This window comes from Salminus brasiliensis, chromosome 9 (genome assembly GCF_030463535.1).
Source record: "Salminus brasiliensis chromosome 9, fSalBra1.hap2, whole genome shotgun sequence".
Lineage (NCBI taxonomy): Eukaryota > Metazoa > Chordata > Actinopteri > Characiformes > Bryconidae > Salminus > Salminus brasiliensis.
The window spans coordinates 18,332,693-18,350,887 of record NC_132886.1 but is presented as its reverse complement, the minus strand read 5'-3'; the positions used below and the strand labels follow the sequence as shown (position 1 = coordinate 18,350,887).

General features: G+C 41.0%; 1 protein-coding gene across 1 annotated transcript; it reads right to left on the bottom strand.

Annotated features, from left to right (window-relative positions):
* Positions 1–43: 43 nt before the first annotated feature.
* Positions 44–18,008, bottom strand: LOC140562195 (transmembrane protein 151A). The gene is made up of 2 exons (XM_072687645.1): positions 17,484–18,008; positions 44–4,588 (listed from the first exon to the last, which is right to left on the bottom strand). The coding sequence occupies exons 1-2, from the start codon at positions 17,541–17,543 to the stop codon at positions 2,756–2,758; spliced, it is 1,893 nt and encodes a 630-aa protein (XP_072543746.1). The 5' UTR covers positions 17,544–18,008; the 3' UTR covers positions 44–2,755.
* Between the last annotated feature and the right edge of the window lie 187 nt (positions 18,009–18,195).

The window sequence follows — 18,195 nt, the reverse complement described above, 5'->3', positions numbered from 1 at the left end:
AGTTTAACATGACATGAAGCAAGTGTTTTAAGTCAAGCTGTGATTTTATTATGTATCATCATGTCATGGCGATCATCATTTCTGTCCATGTTAACCCTCATACACAGGTCCATATCAACCCAACGAGTCATTGCTACCATAGAACAATGTGCATCACTTGATGCTTGAGGCATTGAAGTAGTTGTTTGCTTGCTGATTGAGATTAGCTGCTTTAAAGGGACACATTGTACACGTCAGCCACCCAATTCAGACTAAACGTACTGCATGATCACTCACAATTAGTATGACTTACAAAACAAACAAAAATTCAACAATCCTTTTCTCTGTTACTCACTCGTTTTCATTAATAAAGACATTCAGGGCATTTTCTTGGAATGTAAAATGCTTTTTCTGCATACAGCTGTGGAAGCAAGTCATTAGAATTACAGCATTAAGATTTACGTATAAGCCTTGGAAAAGAATGTGAATGTCTGAAAAGCCTTGTTCTCCTTCTCCTAAACATCCACGTACATAAAATCAAATTCAGCTGCTTGGCTCCTTGTGTATCAATCAGTCAGATAGCTGATTCTCCATGTTCAGTTTGATGTCTGGAGTACTGGAATTCTGAACTGGACTGTAGATCAGTCGGTGAACTGTCACTAGATCACAGGCATTATTCTGGGGTGCACAACAGCACAGCAAAATGATTGTGGCGGACTATACATTCTCAACCTGATTTTACATGACCATGAAAACATCACTGTTAACATTCCAGTGGCGGCACATAACATTCTGACAACATTGCAGGAACACGTCATTTTTGTTGTCTTTTCGAAATAAATCAATCAACAAACAACGTGTTCTGTGTGGTAAGCTACGCATGGCACTAGGAAGCATGTTTTCTAGCTAGAGAGCATGTGCCCTTTAGGCTTTGGCATGTTCTAGACCATGTATTAAAGAAGGGTGAGTGCCGGTGTTCAGATTTCAAGCTTAAAACCATTACACAGTGAACTGCATCTGGGTCAAACACAGATTCAAATGATCCAACACTGTTTTTAGATTCGTTGAAACAAACGTCAGAAGTTCACATACAGTATTTACAGAGATAATATATTTTAAAATGCTTGTAACGTAGCATTTGACAGAGAACCACAAACCACCAGAAGACACGAAGGCATCAGATTTACAACATAAAAAAATCTTCAAAATGGACAGAGGAACGTATATTGGCATTTAATGGTCTTTAAGTTTGACTGACTCAAAATATGGCTTACAAGCACCTGTGTAAAAATAAAGCTGTAGGTATAACTGTGTGTTAGATACAAAATATGTTAAGTATGTATATATAAGTACTAGGAATCAGTGCTTGAAGGAATGAGTGCTTCTTGGCGCACTACTCTCCCATTAATGATTAGCCAGTAAGTGCTCATGTGACACGACAAAGCTTATATAAGACGAATACAGAGGCTACAATGGAAGGCAACATGCTGTATGCTTGTACCAGAAGTTCCCATAATTCAGTGTGTCAATGTGAGGCATTGTAACAGAGCAAAGCCCTTCATGAGGCAGAACTGGTGATGCACTAAAAAAAAAACAGATAAACTCTTAATAATACAGAACATCAACCCAAAACACAAAATGACTCATGTGCTTCACTATAAGCAGGAGGTGTGCTAAAGCTTCTAGCATGGAGAGCATGCTCCACAATTTTCTGCTTCTCAGATTCATTAACTCAAGCTTTAAATGAAGTCATTTCATGTCCTGAACATGTCCTTCTCAGTAGCGGTTCGTCGACAGAAGCACTCATCCCGAGGAACCAAAACACACAGTTCTGTAAATTGTTTGACTTTTTAAAAGACTATGAAACCCCAAGCAATGTCAGCACGAGGTCATTTGCTCTATCAAAGACTCAGCAAACAACATGCAAACAAGATTACTTCCAGAGGAGGCAAGAGTAAATGAAGATGGAAACCCACACTGAGCTAACAGTCTGGATAGATGAAGGTCAGAAACAGGGTCATGGTGCTTCCTTTCTGTCTTATCAGCTGAAAAAAAATAGCACACAGTGTATTTGTAGGTGGGTTGTTAGTTTTTTTTGGCTTAAGCATTTAACTGAATCTACATGCATGTCTAAGACAAGACTGTGATGCCTTTGGAAATAATGATAATTTGGTTGTACTTGAAGCAGAATGTCTAGTCTCATGTAAAACCAAAATGTTGGTCTTATGGTGTATGTGATGATGTCTTGTCTTTACCTCTGGAAGACATGCTGAGAGATACCGTTTTACTTTACTGCTTCATTATCTTAAACAGTATTAGTTTTTCTGTCTTACCCCCACAGAATGTTTAGCATTTTTGTTAGAAATCTGCTTCTCTCAGTCTTGCATAGATGTCTTGAGTCTTAATTACCGACATTTTTAAAAGCAAATTTTCTACGTTATCTAAATAATCACTTCTTTCTTTTCTCTTTTTTCGGTTCATGCATCTTTTATAGATCTAGATGTTCCTTTGCTCTCAGTTTGAGTTGTTTTGCAAAGACATAGTAGCACAAAGGTCATCTTTTTATGACAGCGTCACTGTCAGTACACTTTCCAATGGTTAATATGATGTAACATTTAGTACCTCAAGGGGAAAACCCACTCAGATTAATTTCTTCCTCAAAGTCTATGTATGTCTGCTTCAACTGGTTTCTTCACTGTAAAGAAAAAAAAAAACAAGACTAGCTTTGACTTTAACCATCTTCCTACTTTATCATTTTTGAGTCAAACCCTTGTGTTTAAGACATGTCTTCTCCTGAATGACAACTCTCCTCTCCGTGCACTATTAAGACAGGGAAAAAAAAGGCATCCTGATACGGAGGAGGGCGATCTCTTTCTCCCTCTCTCCCTTCCTCTCCTTCACCTTCCTCGTGTTGCTCTCCTACCTCCTCCTCTCTCTCTCCACACTCCTCCCTTGCCTCCTCATTTCCTTCTTCCTCCCCTTCCTCATCCACCTCTTCCTCACCCTCTAGTACTCCTCTGCTCTCTTCATCTTGTCTTGATCCCAAACCAAGAAACCCTCCACCTCCACCACCAACACCTCCAACACCTCCTCCACCTCCGCTACCACCTCCACCACCACCTCCTCCTCCTCCACTCCCTTCTTCTACTCTTCCCCCTAGTCCTCCACCCACGCTGCGGGAGTGGAACAGGGAAGCAGGTCGTGAGGATTGCAGGCGTCCTAGGGAAAAGCCGCTCCTGCTTAGGACCAGCCTTCCAGGACCTCCGGCAACACCACTCGCTCCACCAGCCCTCATCCCAGCCACAGTGCCACTTAGCAAGGTAGCTGTTGGGCCTCTCAGCCTGGATGGAAGCGAGGCACTGCTAGTAGACCGTCGGCAGCGAGGGCAGCTTTGAAGCAGGTAGGCTGAGGTGAAGGCCACGGGCAGCGCAGGGCCACCTCCAGTAGAATTTGAGCCAGCTGGCGGAGGGTTGGTGCTTTGGTTGCCATCTGATCCAGGATCCATCAACAGAGCCTCTGAGTAGCTGGGGACCATCTGTTGATTGCAGCGAATGTGCCATTCCAGCTCTGTCATGTCAACAGTGTTGACCCGAGAGATGGCACGATAGCTTGAGCCAATACATCCTCCATTTCCGTTCTCATTAATCCCTCCATTCTCACTTCCATCCCCTCTGCCACTGTCATCTTCTTCACCAAACAGCTTCTCAACATGGTAGTGCACGTATGCGGTACGATACTCTGCTACCACGCGAAGTGGCCAGGAGAGAAGTAGAGCCGAGGCAAGCCAGAACACCCTCCTGCGGGCATACCAAGGCTGGCGCGCAGGGTCAGGGAAGGCCAGCATGTGCTCACGGAAATCCACGTTTTTCAGATGCATTCCCTCCCGTGCCTCCATGTAGTCGTCCAGGCCCTCATTTTCCCCGAAGAAGCGTGCCCGTTGCGTGAGGTAGGCGGCCTCTGCCCGGGCACTTGAGAAGCTGAAGCACTTTGTAAATCGCAGCCGCACTGCTGGGTGCTCCATCAGGCCTCTTAGTTCCTTTGAGACATCTTTAACGCCGAGCCTCGCATAGTCAAATTCTGAGCTTGCAGCATGTGTATTGACTCGCTCATGGTACACTTGCGTGGTGGTGTAGGCATCACCGTTGCGGTAGCGCGTCACCTGTCTGGTCCTTCGTACATAGTGGTAACTGATGGCCTTCCACCAGATGCAAGGTGTGGCCTGCTGAAGCCGCTGCACACGCTCGTACACCTCTGCAACCTCAGCTTGAGCCAGCATAGCAGTCTTGGAGTAGCAATGCCAACACTCCACCAAGTAGACCACATAAAGCATGGCCAGGAAGGCCAACGGAATGTAGACATAGCCACTCGAACAGGGGCTGTCCAGAGCCTGTTCATCAGGGCTGTAGGCGATAGCAGCTGAAGTCGTGGACGAATCCCCTGGCTCCATGACTGCTGCTGCAGGCTCTGCTGGGACGAAGACTGGAACCTTGCATATCCCACACCAGGCCAGCGTACCAAAACAGCCATACATGAGCAGCGTGAGGAGCAGACACTTCCAGTGAGACTCCCGACACAGAGAACTGGCCAAGGACTGCTTCACTGGACGCTGCTGCAGAAGAGACATTAAAGAAAAGAAGAGAAAATAAGAAAACAGAAGAGATATTTAACATGCTTAAAAATAATGTTAAAAAGGTTGGACATCATAATAACATTCCTTCTTGTGATGTTAGCATTGCTGGGAACACTTTGGAGACAAAAAGTGAAAAAAATAGATTAAATAACGATGACAGAGATACAATGTTCTACTAGTCTATGATATAGACACTGGGAGTCCCCATTCTGTTAAAAAAGTCAACAACTTGGGGGTTGCCAACTACCCAGAGCTTAATCTCTACATCAAGTATTTCAGATGGCAATGAGGGAGTTTCAAGCCGTTTCTCAAACTTCCCCATTGCCATCTAAAATACCTTTGGAAGGAAGCAGGCTACATCAGCTTGGACCTAGGAGCGATACTACAGCAGCAACAATTGTTTTTTAAATTTGCTGTTCTTTTTTTCATCTGCTCAGACTTGGGGTGTCCCCTAGCACAAATGAAAGATGTCCTCAATATCCTGAACAGGTATTTAATATAATTATAAAATATAAGTTGTTTACAATATAACAATATATTACAATATAATAAACTCCTGTTCCTAATCCCCACTAAAGATTCCCTAGTATAATACAGTACAGATGATCAGAACTAGCTCATCAAGACCGTCCATTTTTTTTTTCCCAAGCCAAGCCTACAGGTGGAGAGCTGCCATGAAGAATGAAAAACATTTAAAGCCAGTGTGGCAACATTTCAAACATACCATTAAGTATGTCCGCGAAGCAAGACAGCTGTCAGCTCGCATTTAAATTCTTAGGTACACAACAGTGTTTATGTGTATTCGTGACAAAATTATGAAGCAACTTGCAAACCTCAGCAGTTTAAGAACCTTAAAGTTAGCAAGCTAATTTATCTGTGTGTGTGTGTCTTTGTCTGGCTCATCAATCATGTTTCTTCTTTAATCTTTTCCCCTTTTTTTCTTATTACATAATTCTGTAATAAATGTTTTAATGCTTCTGAAAATATCAGAGCTCAGTTAACAAATCAATCTATATTAATCTTTATCTTGTTTCAAACAAAGAATAAGTATCTTTAAGAGCATAGATCTAAAAACACAACTTTGACAGAGCATGAAGAGAGGAGGCAGAGAAAAAAAATCCTGAAAAGTAAACTTCGTCCTGCATGTTAACAGTTAGAGGTTAATTTACTTCCTCTTACCATAACAGGTATGTCTTGCTGAAGGTGTCAGGTAAGCAACTCTTATTCCACCTTCGAATTTCTACACTGGGTAACTTTTATTTGACTCCTGAATTTCTACATCTGGTAACTTATTTTACTTTTTAGTTTCTACACCTGGTAACTCTTATTTAACTATTGATTTTTTGGTAAGTTTTTTTTATTTTATAGTCATACCTAGGTGTATTTTATATTATATCTAAGAGACTTCAACTGGAAGTTTCGACATCTGTGTAAATGCCAGTCTTCATTTCTCTCTTTATGTGTTTGTGTAGATCAGCAATCAATCAAAATGCTTCTTCTCCTGTTCTTAAGTGAGTATTTATCTATATTTTATTATTTGTTTCTATGTGGTCACAATATTTATTCATTATACATTAATATATCATCAGAACTGGCTTTATAAATGATTCATGAGCTATCCAAAAACTTAAGATGGATCTTCAGAATTGATTGAAAATAGTTTTTTTTTTCTGTAAAATGTTTTTATTACAACCATCAATTCATGTTAAATTTTACAGCTTACAATAAATCATGCATTTCGAATTTAAACTGATCAAAATTTCCATTAGAGGATTATTCAGTTATCTAAACATTAAACCAAAAACATGAATAAACAGCACTACAAGTGATATACTGAAGGAAATAGGAAATAGCTGTGGTCTATATTTGATAATTATATTGTTATGAATTATACTGTTGTGAAACTTATTAGAAATTACTAGAATTTTTTTTTCCAGGTATAATGTTTTTTTTTATCCTCTCTCAATGTCTGTATCAGGTCTACTCACCCTCTACTCCTGCGTTTCCCAACAATATTACTTTGTGAATAAGAATATTACCTGGACCGAAGCACAAACATACTGCAGACAGATCTACACTGATCTGGCCACCATTAAGAATTCAAACAACACAAGCAGTCTGATTGCTGCTGTGAACGGTAGTTACAACGGCCTTTCGTGGATTGGGCTGTATGATGATGTGGAGAACGGCTGGAAATGGTATTTGGATGATGATGCCTTCTATGAGCCAGGAGAAAGAGATTACAGGAACTGGGAAAAGATTGGACCTCAGCCAAATAATATTCTTGGGAATCAGATGTGCACAGCAATGACAACAGATGGATTCTGGAATGATCTTGCATGTAGTCAGCAAATGTACTTCATTTGCTACAACAGTGAGTCCAACCCCAATAAAACCAATCTATCGTTCCAAATCGTCAAAACTGAATTATGTAATCATTTTGCCTTTCTCTCTTCTAGAAACCAGTAACAGTTATGTTTTGATCAGTTTGAGTAAGAACGTCTATGATGCTCGTCAGCACTGCAGACAGTATCACACAGACCTCGCCAGCATCAGGAATGCAACAGAGAATCAACTGATTTTTAACAAAACAGAAGGCAACATAGTGTGGATCGGTCTTTACAGGAACAGACAATGGTCAGATCAGAGCAACTCCACTTATGAGAACTGGCTAACTGGACAGCCAGATAACGTGGACACTGTTGAGCACTGTACTGCTGCATCTCTGAGTAACTCTGGACAGTGGACTGATGAGAACTGCAACCGTACCCTTCCTTTCTTCTGTAATAATGGTGAGTTATTGTTTACCAAGAACAAATAGCATTTAATTATGTATTCACAGAACAGTATCTTTAATCATTTTTATTCCACTAATCAGTCAGTTTCTTTCCACGTTACAGGACCATCACTTCCCACTTATGGTAAGTGTCTATACTATATTTGCCTATACTAAATGAATAGCAGATAATTGTCCTTTGCACTCTCATAAAAGGTAGCAGTAACAGTGGAGTGGAATCCTTATGTAAATGGCATCGGTTCCTTTAATCAGGGAACAGCATCATACACTGCTCAAAAAAATAAAGAGAACACTAAAAAAAACACATCCTAAACCTTAATGAATGAAATATTCCAGTTGAAAATCTTTATTCATTACATAGTAAAATACATTGAAAACAAAATAACATAAAAATTATCAATGCAAATCTGAATTATAAGCCCATGGAGGTCTGGATTTGGAATCATATTCAAAATAAAAGTGGAAAATCAAATTACAGGCTGATCCAACTTCAGTGGAAATTCCTCAAGACAGGTTAAAATGAGACTCAGTAGTGTGTGTGTGGCCTCCACGTGCCTGTATGACCTCCCTACAACACCTGGACATGCTCCTGGTGAGGCGACAGACGTTCTCCAGAGGGATCTCCTCCCAGACCTGGATTAAAGCTTCAGTTAACTCCTGGAGAGTCTGTGCTGCAACGTGGTGTTGGTGGATGGAACGAGACCCAGATGTGCTCGATTAGATTCAGGTCTGGGGAACAGGAAGGCCAGTCCATAGCATCAATGCCTTAATCATGCAGGAACTTCGGCCACATGAGGCATCAGAAGGAACCCAGGGCCCACTGCACCAGCATATGGTCTCACAATGGGCCTGAGGATCTCATCCCAGTACTTAATAGCAGTCAGGGTACCTCTGGCTAGCACATGGAGGGCTATGTGGTCCTCCAAAGAAATGCCTCCCTACACTATTACTGACCCACTGCCAAACCAGTTATGCTGGAGGATACTGCAAGCAGCAGAGCATTCTTCATGGCGTATCATGCTCAGTGTGAACCTGCTCTTATTAATGAAGAGCATAGGACGCCAATGGCGTCAATGGTGTTCTCTGGCAAATGCCAATTGCCCTGCACAGTGTTGGACTGTAAGCACAAGCCCCACGTGTGGACATCGGGCCCTCATACCACCCTTATGAAATGTGTTTCTGACAGTTTGAGCAGAAACATGGATAATAGTGGCCTACCGGAGGCCATTTTGCAGGGCTCTAGCACTGCTCCTCTTGTTCCTCCTTACACAAAGAAGGAGGTAGCTGTCCTGCTGCTGGGTTGTTGCCCTCCTGGTATCTGCTTTATGCTCTGGAACTGCACTACCTAAGCAACTTCTGTGTGTTGTAGACACCTCCTCATTCTACCTCTACGGGTGAGAAAATGCAAAAGTGACCAAAACATCAGCCAAAAAAGATGAGAACAGAGAAATGGTCTGTAGTCACCACCTGCAGAACCACTTCTATATAGAGGTGAATGTAGTAAACCTATAACATACATAACTACAATTTAAAAGAAGATTTCACATAGGTCACAAATGATTAACCTTTTCTAGACATTTCTCATTTGTCAATAGAATATACATTATAACCACATAGATTTATCCCTTTATGTATGCTCACAGATTCGCTCAGTTTTCTTAAAACAAAATGTACAGAAACACAAGTTATTAAAAGAATAACAGCTGCTTTTCTCCATCTACAGTGGGGTCAGAAATGTAGTAACTCAGCCTTCTATTTTATTGTGTGAAAAGGCTAATAGCTAATGACAACACCTCTTGTTACCTTCGTGATTCAGTTGCATACCTGAAGTCAGCTACCTCCAGTGTAACTTGTGAGACAGCACTTTTACGAAGATGTCAAAGGGCAGGTAAACAGGGTGTGAGTGTTCAAGGCATGTGAGAGTTTAGAGCAGAACTGGGATACACACCTCGCCTCCTGTCCCTTCAAATGTATACGACGCTGTTTAAACGCCAGATGCCGCAGTTGCCATGATGCTGGGTTGGTGTTATTTTTGCTGTGCTGCTGCTAAAATAAAATAAGTGGTCGGCAGTAAAGCATAATTTGAAGGATAATAACCGGTGATATCACTGCAAATAAAGCTGAAACAGACTTATGAGAGGGGCACATCCAATGTGCATAGGGTATGCCTGTGAGCAGCCTTATTGGGGAAATTGAAGGAAATGGGACACTACAGCTTTGCACACCTAGTGGGCACATGCAAACAGGAGAGTACAAGTGTAAGTAATGGGACAGGGCCATAGTTTTGTGGTTGGCACAAAAAGCTCTCTGGATTGGTTTTTGAAAGAAATTGCATAAGCAGACCGCACATGCAGTTGACTTTGTATGGGTTTTGGTGCACTGTTATACGCTCTCAAAACACTTCATAAAGAGCACAAATCAGTTTTTATTACCACTCATTTTCACTATGATTTGTGCAAATTATGTCTCCAAAGATTCTAATATTTAAAAAGCTGTGAGTCAGCAGTGATCATTTTTGGCAGCTGATTATCAAGGACTCTTCGTCCCTAATTAAGTTTCGTCCCTAAGTAACATTATAAAGTAAACTATGACTAGACCTGACACAGTGAATAAATACGTCATGTAATTTTAGCGTAACACCCTTAAAACTAGACACTTTTATGTCTAGTTTAGTCTTTTATGAGCAGTACTGTCAACAAAGTCCAAAGCAGATGTGTCACTTGTGAAGCATACAAACAGCATTCATCTTTACATATTTAACCAATACTTTTATCCCAAGAGACGAGACATGACAAAACAATAGGACAATCATATTCACCATGCGTTGGACACAGATGGAATATGGCCCTTGTCTTTAACCCATCCGTGACTACACACAGACACACTAGTGAGCAAAAACAGTGAGCACATTGCTGCGGAGCCTGGGGAGCAGAGAGGATGAAGGGCTGTGCTCACGTAAATGAAGGTTTACTGATTATTAGTAGAGTTATAAAATTGTTACAATAAATCTTATATTAGAAGAGGCATGTTAAAGAATCTTTACTTCACTGTCAAACAAAAAAGGAAACTGTGATGATGAAGCGTAACCCCACCAAACAAACTACAGCCTAATTAAATGGACTCTTTAACAGTAAAACCAGCTAAACAATCTGCTCATCTTCCTAGAAAACGTGATCGGACTGCGGGCTAGATTCACCTCCTGGAGAAATCTGACTGATGCTGAGATTGAAAACCTGGTGCTACAGAAAGTAAGAAAGTTCATTAAATTTCAGTGCTATAAAAGGCTATTAAATAGTATACGATTTGTTATTATTATATTATTATTATATGTACTGTAGACATAAAGCTGTTACACAATCAAACTGATTTTCAAATTTTATCTTTTATTCTATCAGATCCAGACTCAACTGATCAGCAAAGGACTTTCGAGCACAATCAAGCTGCGTTTGATAAAAGTTCTCAAGAGAAACAGCATTACATTTGGACTGAAATAGCAGTATATCCAGAATAGATTTTTTATTTATTTATTTATTTTCATTACATATTGTCTTTGACCAACTGTTAGGATTTTTTAATGATGAAAAGCAAGGAGGTGAACAGAAACACCTTCTATTCATGTTGTTGGGGTTTGAGAACCATGGTCTTAATCAGTATACCTATACCTTATATATATATATATATATATATATATATATATATATATATATATATATATATATATATATGCACTGATCAGCCATAACATTAATACCAGCTAATTTCAAGTAAGCCTCCTTTGTGCCACCAAAACAGATCTGATGACCTTTCGCGTTATGACCTAAACAAGACCTTTGAAGGCATCCTGTGGTATCTGGTGTCAGTACATTACAGTAAATCCTTTAAGTTGTGAGATGGGGCCTCCATGGATTGCATCAGTGAGACTTAAGTGTCCATGACCCTGTTGCTGTTTCACCATTTTGTAGATACTGACCGCTGCATACCAGAAACAATTCCGGTATTAGAGAAGGCCTTATCATCTCATTTTTTGTGGAATTTTTCCTAGCCACAGTGCCATTAGGCTTGTTTGAACTGGGGCTAGGGCATCAGACTTCTCTATTGTTTTTGCAGGGTAAGAACGACCACTTGGCAGGTTGTTATTTTTGTGATTTACTTTTTTCATAGGACAAGACATTTAAAGGATGTTCTTGCTGAATGTCATTGCTGAGGTGATAAGAACTTGTGCTGCAGAAGGGATATGATTCTCGGAACTGGGCTATCAGGTGTTCCTCTGACACTGTATATGCTGATTAATGCTCTCCAAATATCTAACCAGTATTTAGCCAGTAGGATGTACTATGTTTATTATCTTTAACAGACCAGTCAGAGATGTTCAGACATCTCAATTTTAATTAATTGTTTTCACTTTTAAAATAAAATAGACACTTTTTATAGACAAATAACAAACAACAAGTAAGAAAACGTATACATACACTATAGGGACACTATATGGGGGACCTGCTTATTCATTGTTTCTCCCAAAATCAGGTGTATTAAAAAAGAAAACGTTTATCCTGCTTTTGTTGTAGTTTTGTTTTCTGCCTCTACTGCCAAAGGAAGGCTTTTTACTAGATTTTATAGCATTGTTGTGAGGATTTGATTGCATTCAGCGACCAGAGCGTTAGCAGGTCTCTGGATGCTCACCATCCCTATCACTATTATTAGGCATGCTCAATAAATCTACATGTAATTCCCATAAATGTATAATTGTTTTGTGAGTGAAGATGGTAGCATTATAGGTATGTTATAGAGTTCCAGGGTCGCTTTGCTTTGACTTTTCTTTTTGTAACGCTTTGCTATTTGTTTTTAAATTGCTAGCATAGGCATTTGTAAAGAAAAAGCCACCCCTCCTACATCAGAAAGATCTTTTTAAAATCTGAATATAAATCAAAAGAAACTCAACTTATTTAGCAACCACAACTCTTTCTGAGGCTCTCACATACTCCTTATACAAGCACATCTCACAGAGCACTTAACCTCTTAAACCCCCTGATTTGTATTACATCATGAAGATCAATCAATACTTATAAGGGAAGCAAAGCAAACTAGTTATAGAAGTTATAGGAATGAAGAATGCAAGTCTGGGAGGGCCAGCAGGTATGTGGAGTTTCAAGGCTCCCACATTTCTTAAAGATTTTAACATTTAAGATTGAGATTTAGACACCTGCTCATTTATTGTGTTTTTTTTCTGAATCAAGGGTAATAAGCGTTTATCTTGCTTTTGTTGAAGTGTAGTTTTTTTGTTGTTGTCTCTACTGTCCAGGGAAGGTTCTCTACTTGATTTGAAAGCACTGAGGATTTAATTGCATTCAGCAACAAGAGACTTAGTCAAGAAATTGGATGATCACCACCCCACCTCATCCCAAAAGTATTAGATGGAGCTCCATCATTCCAAATCACACAGTTCCACCGCTCCACAGCTCAGTGTGTGTGTGTGCATTTACATATCTGTGCAAAGGGTGCAACTTAATTTAATTAATTTGGAGTGTCCATGAACATTTGGACATATAGTGTACTTTCCTAATAGTATAGTTTTGTCTGCTTGTATATTGGTCCTATTCATAATATGTGGTCTTACTCAGGTCTCTGAGTTGAGGTCTACTTACTCTAATGTTTTGGGATGTTGAAATAGTCCTACTTAATATATAGTATATTCTATTATAAATATTTTAACATTTTTGGTCATTGGTTCATTACCTCTCCTTTTTAGCCTCATTGTGCATGTTTTTCTAGCATGCAGTATTTCTTTCTCCATTTTTTATCTGTAATACAGATGGTATAAATTAAGTTCTAACCAACAAGCAAATCGCTAGCTAAGCTTGTAAACGCTGTCATTTCAGCAGTGATGTGAGGCTGTCAGCAATTTTACTAAAAGAAAAAGCCATAAGTTATTTTTGTGTTTTTAGCATAGAATTAGAGTAGTTTTAAACACAGCAATGCCTACATCAAATAGGTGCAAAGCATGCAGGACTAATCTTAAGCACAGACAGTTGAAAGTTTAACAAAAAATATTGCATTGACTGTTTACGAATTACAAATTTACAAAGTTTTGCTTTACATAGTCCCTCCATTTTCACAGGCTCAAATGTTATTGGACAATACAATGATTTATATGGACTACTTGGAGTAATTATAGCAGCTTCAGTTTTTATTACGTTATTTCATTAAACCATAAAGTGATAAAAGGCCTGGAGTTGATTCTAAGTGTGGAATTTGTATTTGGTAGCTGTTCATGGAAACTCTTTATAAAGAGGTGTCGATGCAAGTAAAGGAGGCCTTCATCAGACTGGAAAAAAAAACATAACAAACATGTCAGAGAGAGAGTAGAAACTTTAGCAGTGGTCAGATCATTCTGGTACATTCTTAAAAAGAAGAAATGCACTGGTAAGATCAGCAGCAATAACCTAACCTACCCAAAACATACCACAAAAGCAACCAAGAGCTTGCTTTTCACTTACTGAAAACCTGAGGCAGAAATATCCCAAAACAAGCAGCTGTAAAGGTCTGGCAAAGCTTCTCAAGGAAGAACTCACAGCATTTTTGATGACAATGGGTTCCAAGCTCCAGGCAGCCATAGACTGCAAAGGATTTGCATCTTAGAATTAACCCACCAGCCACTTCATTAAAAACACCTGCTTGTTTTTATACTCACTGCCTATTTTATCAGCTCCATTTACCACATAGGGGTATTTGGTAGTTATATAAATACTGGATATTTCTGGTTGGTGGACTATGGTCAGTCCAGCAGCACCATTGTGTCTGATCCACTTGTACCAGCACTGCAGTGAGAGCGACCCACCACCCGAATAATAGCTGCTCTGCGGTGGTCCTGTAGGGACCCGACCAATGACGAACAGGGTGAAAGGATGCTAACACAGTATGGACTACGACTACAGCATTTCAATTCCATTATGGAGGTGTTAAGAGGCAAAATTGTGTTAGTGTCCAAAAACTAATTTGACCCAGTTGTACACCCCTGAAGGAACCAGAGGGCAGCAGCTGCAATATTTGGACGGTTACATTTCAAATGTTATAGCAGTTACTATTGCTGTACATGATTGATTCAAGTCTTTTCACAACCATGCCTTTCACATTAGTAAACATGGAAGTGCATTTTAGCATTTGTCCAGTATGAGCAGCATTAACCTATATTGATTACTACATTACTGTGGTTTAGAGTAATAACTCCTGCTGCTCTATTCTTCACCCTGTTCCATTTTTAGTTCACAGACTACACCCAAAGAGGATGAGACAAATCAAATTGGAAGCAGATCACAAAAGTGGATTAAACATCAAGATGAACAGATCAATGAGTAGCATTGTGAGAGAGAGAAAGAGAGAGAGACGCAGGAGAACAACAGTGACGCAAGTGTCTCAGCCAAATCCAGATGCCCTGTCAGCATCTATCTGTCTTCTCCCTTCATCTTTCTCCGACCAGCTCTACAGTGGCAGTTCTGTGGGCTCTTGAAGCCAAGCTCCTGTCCAACCAATGACTGTCCAACACGCACACCTTCTCTCTGTCTTTTCCTGCACACACGCTGTGCTGCTAAAGCAAAGTTAGAACTCACACCACAGAGTAATGAATGAAACTCCTCTTTACAGTGCAGCACTCTCGACACTGTATTGTGCCGTCCCTTCTCACCCGATCTCTATTGTTATCGATTTGACTGTAACTGGACACAGATACACAGCAGAACTTAACTCAGCATCTACAGTGAACAGGAGATCGAGAGAGCCTGAGAGAAAGAGACGGTGGCAGTGCTGGCTATCTGTTTTATCTCAGCAATGGTGCAATTCTGAGAACCCTCAGGTTCTGGCTCCATCTGGTTTTGTCTACTGCTGCATGTCTGCTGGGCTAATTGAAGTCTTTACTCAGCATAAAAACCAGACACTTCTTTTGATCTGACATTATTGGATCAGGCATGTTGCACACTGGAGAGAAAGATACAGGAGAAAGAAGACAAACCATGGAAGGTCTAAAGATAGTTAAAGAGTGAGACGACAACTGGTCCCCTGAGGACAGCTGCCAAAGACTAGAATGAATTCAGACAAATAAATAAACAAACGACCAAGATCATACCAATCTTTTAATCTAAAAATGCATCAGCACTGTCCTAAAAGGCTCACAAGCCTACCCTTCACTGTTATCCAGAAATGCAGGGCCCCAGAATCATATACAGTCAAAACATTATAATAGAGAAGAGCTCATTAACTATGCAAAACACTATTTACACACTTAAAGAGTTCTTTGAATTGCCCTGAACACAACTTCCTTCATACAACTGCAATAAACCAAAATGTTAAGACCACCTGCCTGTGTGGTCATGGTCAGCAGCGTGCCAAACCAGATCTATGAAGGTGCCCTGTGGTATTTGACACCAAGACATTGACTCCTGTCAGCGCAGACCTGACGCTGATCCAACGTATTCCAAAGATAAACAGCACACTCGTACCCGGCCATCCAAGTGATGTAAAAGAAAACAGGATTCGTCAGACTTCTTCACTGGCCCAACATCCAGTCCAGGCATTTGTGTGCCCAGTGTAGGCAGTGTAGTGAACAGGGGTTAGCATGGGCACTCTGATTGGTCTGCAGCTACATAGCTAGATGTGATGCACTGTGTTGAAAAGTATTCTTCTTGTTACAATTATTTAAAATGTCCGGCACAGAAGGCCTTCGATTGGTTCTGTCAAGGTGGGATGTCCTTCGCTGCCCTCACACATTTGTGAGCCTTGGGTGTCCGACACCCTGTTACAGGTTTTTGATTATGATAAATAAATACATTCATAAATAAAACTGACGATTGACATTGGCACTTACATGTGTCAACCTTAATTAGTATGTTAGATAAGTATAGAGGTAGTTAACTACCTCTATACTGTAGCGGAAATAGTAGAATAGTAGCACTGCTGTATAATACATATAGTGCTGTGTAATGCTTTTATAATAATCTACAGTATTTCCTCCCCTGTATAATATTTGTGTAGTGCTATTTACTAATAGTATCTGCACGTAAAATGTCTGGCAGTATAGAATAGTTATTGTTTATAACTGACTGTATATTTTCATATTTTCATCCTGTAGGAAGTCCCATAGTATTACTGTAGATAATTCCCTGGATGATTTTATTTGATAAGCTCCAAATAAACCCAAGCACATTTTTTTCCAGGCTCCTTTGGGAGTTGCAGATTTTAAAACACTAATAATAATAATAAGCGAGGTTTTCACTACTGGTCTCTGGTTTAATGAGGGTGCAGCCAAGAAATACTGCGAGTCAGTGTGCGAGGATGGATGGTGTGAGGTATCGCGGCGCATGCGCAGTGTGAGGCGCTCATGCTGGTGGACGAACGGTGCAGGTTCACTACGGGGGGAGAACAGGCAGCGCTGTTTATAGATCTGCTCCCTCCTGTCAGTGTTGCCCATGTGGCTCAGCTATATTACTGGCGGACTAGCAAACAATCCTGTTATGTTATAGAAAGAAGCCAGGGGCAGAGCGAGGGCTGGAAAGGAGAGGTGCTGGAGAGAGGTAGCTAGCTAATGGCAGCGCATTCACAACTCGGTCACTGCAATGCAGAAACGCGGAGACGAGACATGCTGGAGGTCTCAAGACCCCAATAAAACAGTTATTCTTATTTCTCGTCGATTTAACATTTACTGGTTGTGGTCAGACGGTTGGTGTAATGAGCTGAGCATAGGCCTACTTCTAACTAAACTCGTGGATTACGGAGCACTGAATGTTTAAAGCTACTAATAACAACTTTAGCCTAATACACCACAGAGATACAAATGAGGTCACGTCCATACATTGCCCGTGGCCTTTAGCAACACTATAAGAAACTAGAAGCTGTGTAGTGTTGTATAATGCTTCTGTAATGATGTATTAGCCCATACAGTCACCTTGTCTATCCATTATAATACTGCCGTATAGCTACAGTAAACTAGTACCAGTCTAAATGCACTAATATTGTTATTTTAATAATGTATTATTACTACAAACATGGTCGTTCTGGGCGCATATCCATCCGAAAGCGAGCCTGCCTCACCTCCTCCCGTGCAGCCCCGTTCAGGATGGGCTCCTCTCCTTCTCCCGTTGCCTCCTGCATTGTCTCCAGCCAGAGCTCCCTCTGCCCCGGCTCCCTTTCCTCCTGCTCTCCTTCACCCCATCCGTGGCCTCAGTCGAGCCGCGTTAACGGATCCAAACAGCACGAGAAGTCCCCTGCACGTCCACTCCCACACCTCTAATTCTTCACACGACCCGGAGCTGCTGCTTTCCCCCAAATTAGTCCATCGCTTCCCAGCATTTCGCCCAGTTCCTTAGCTCCTGCCGTCCTCAATCTGTCGGTGGGGTGTCCAGGGACGAGGATGCAGACATGGAGGTGAGACTGTTTTGTCTACGCTTTCAGAAAGCATACCAGCAGGCTGGGACAAGATTAGACTTAGTACCACAACCGACCTTCAACTTCAACACCCACACGTCCAAAAACACCTCATTCGTCCGCACGGGGAAAGCAGCTGCAAGGCTCTGGGTTTGTTTTCGTCGACGTGCAGTTCTCCTTGAGAGCGATTCAGAGGACGTCATCAGTCATAAGAGCTCCCCACGAGGAGGCACCGAGGCTTCCACCTAAACACCCCCTCCCTCCCACCCGCATCCTCTCCCTGTCTCTCTCTTTCTCTCTCACACACGTTGTCATCATCCACCTGGCCCTCCAACCTCAAATAGTCTATTGCAGCCAGGGTTTCCTTGCACTGCAACTG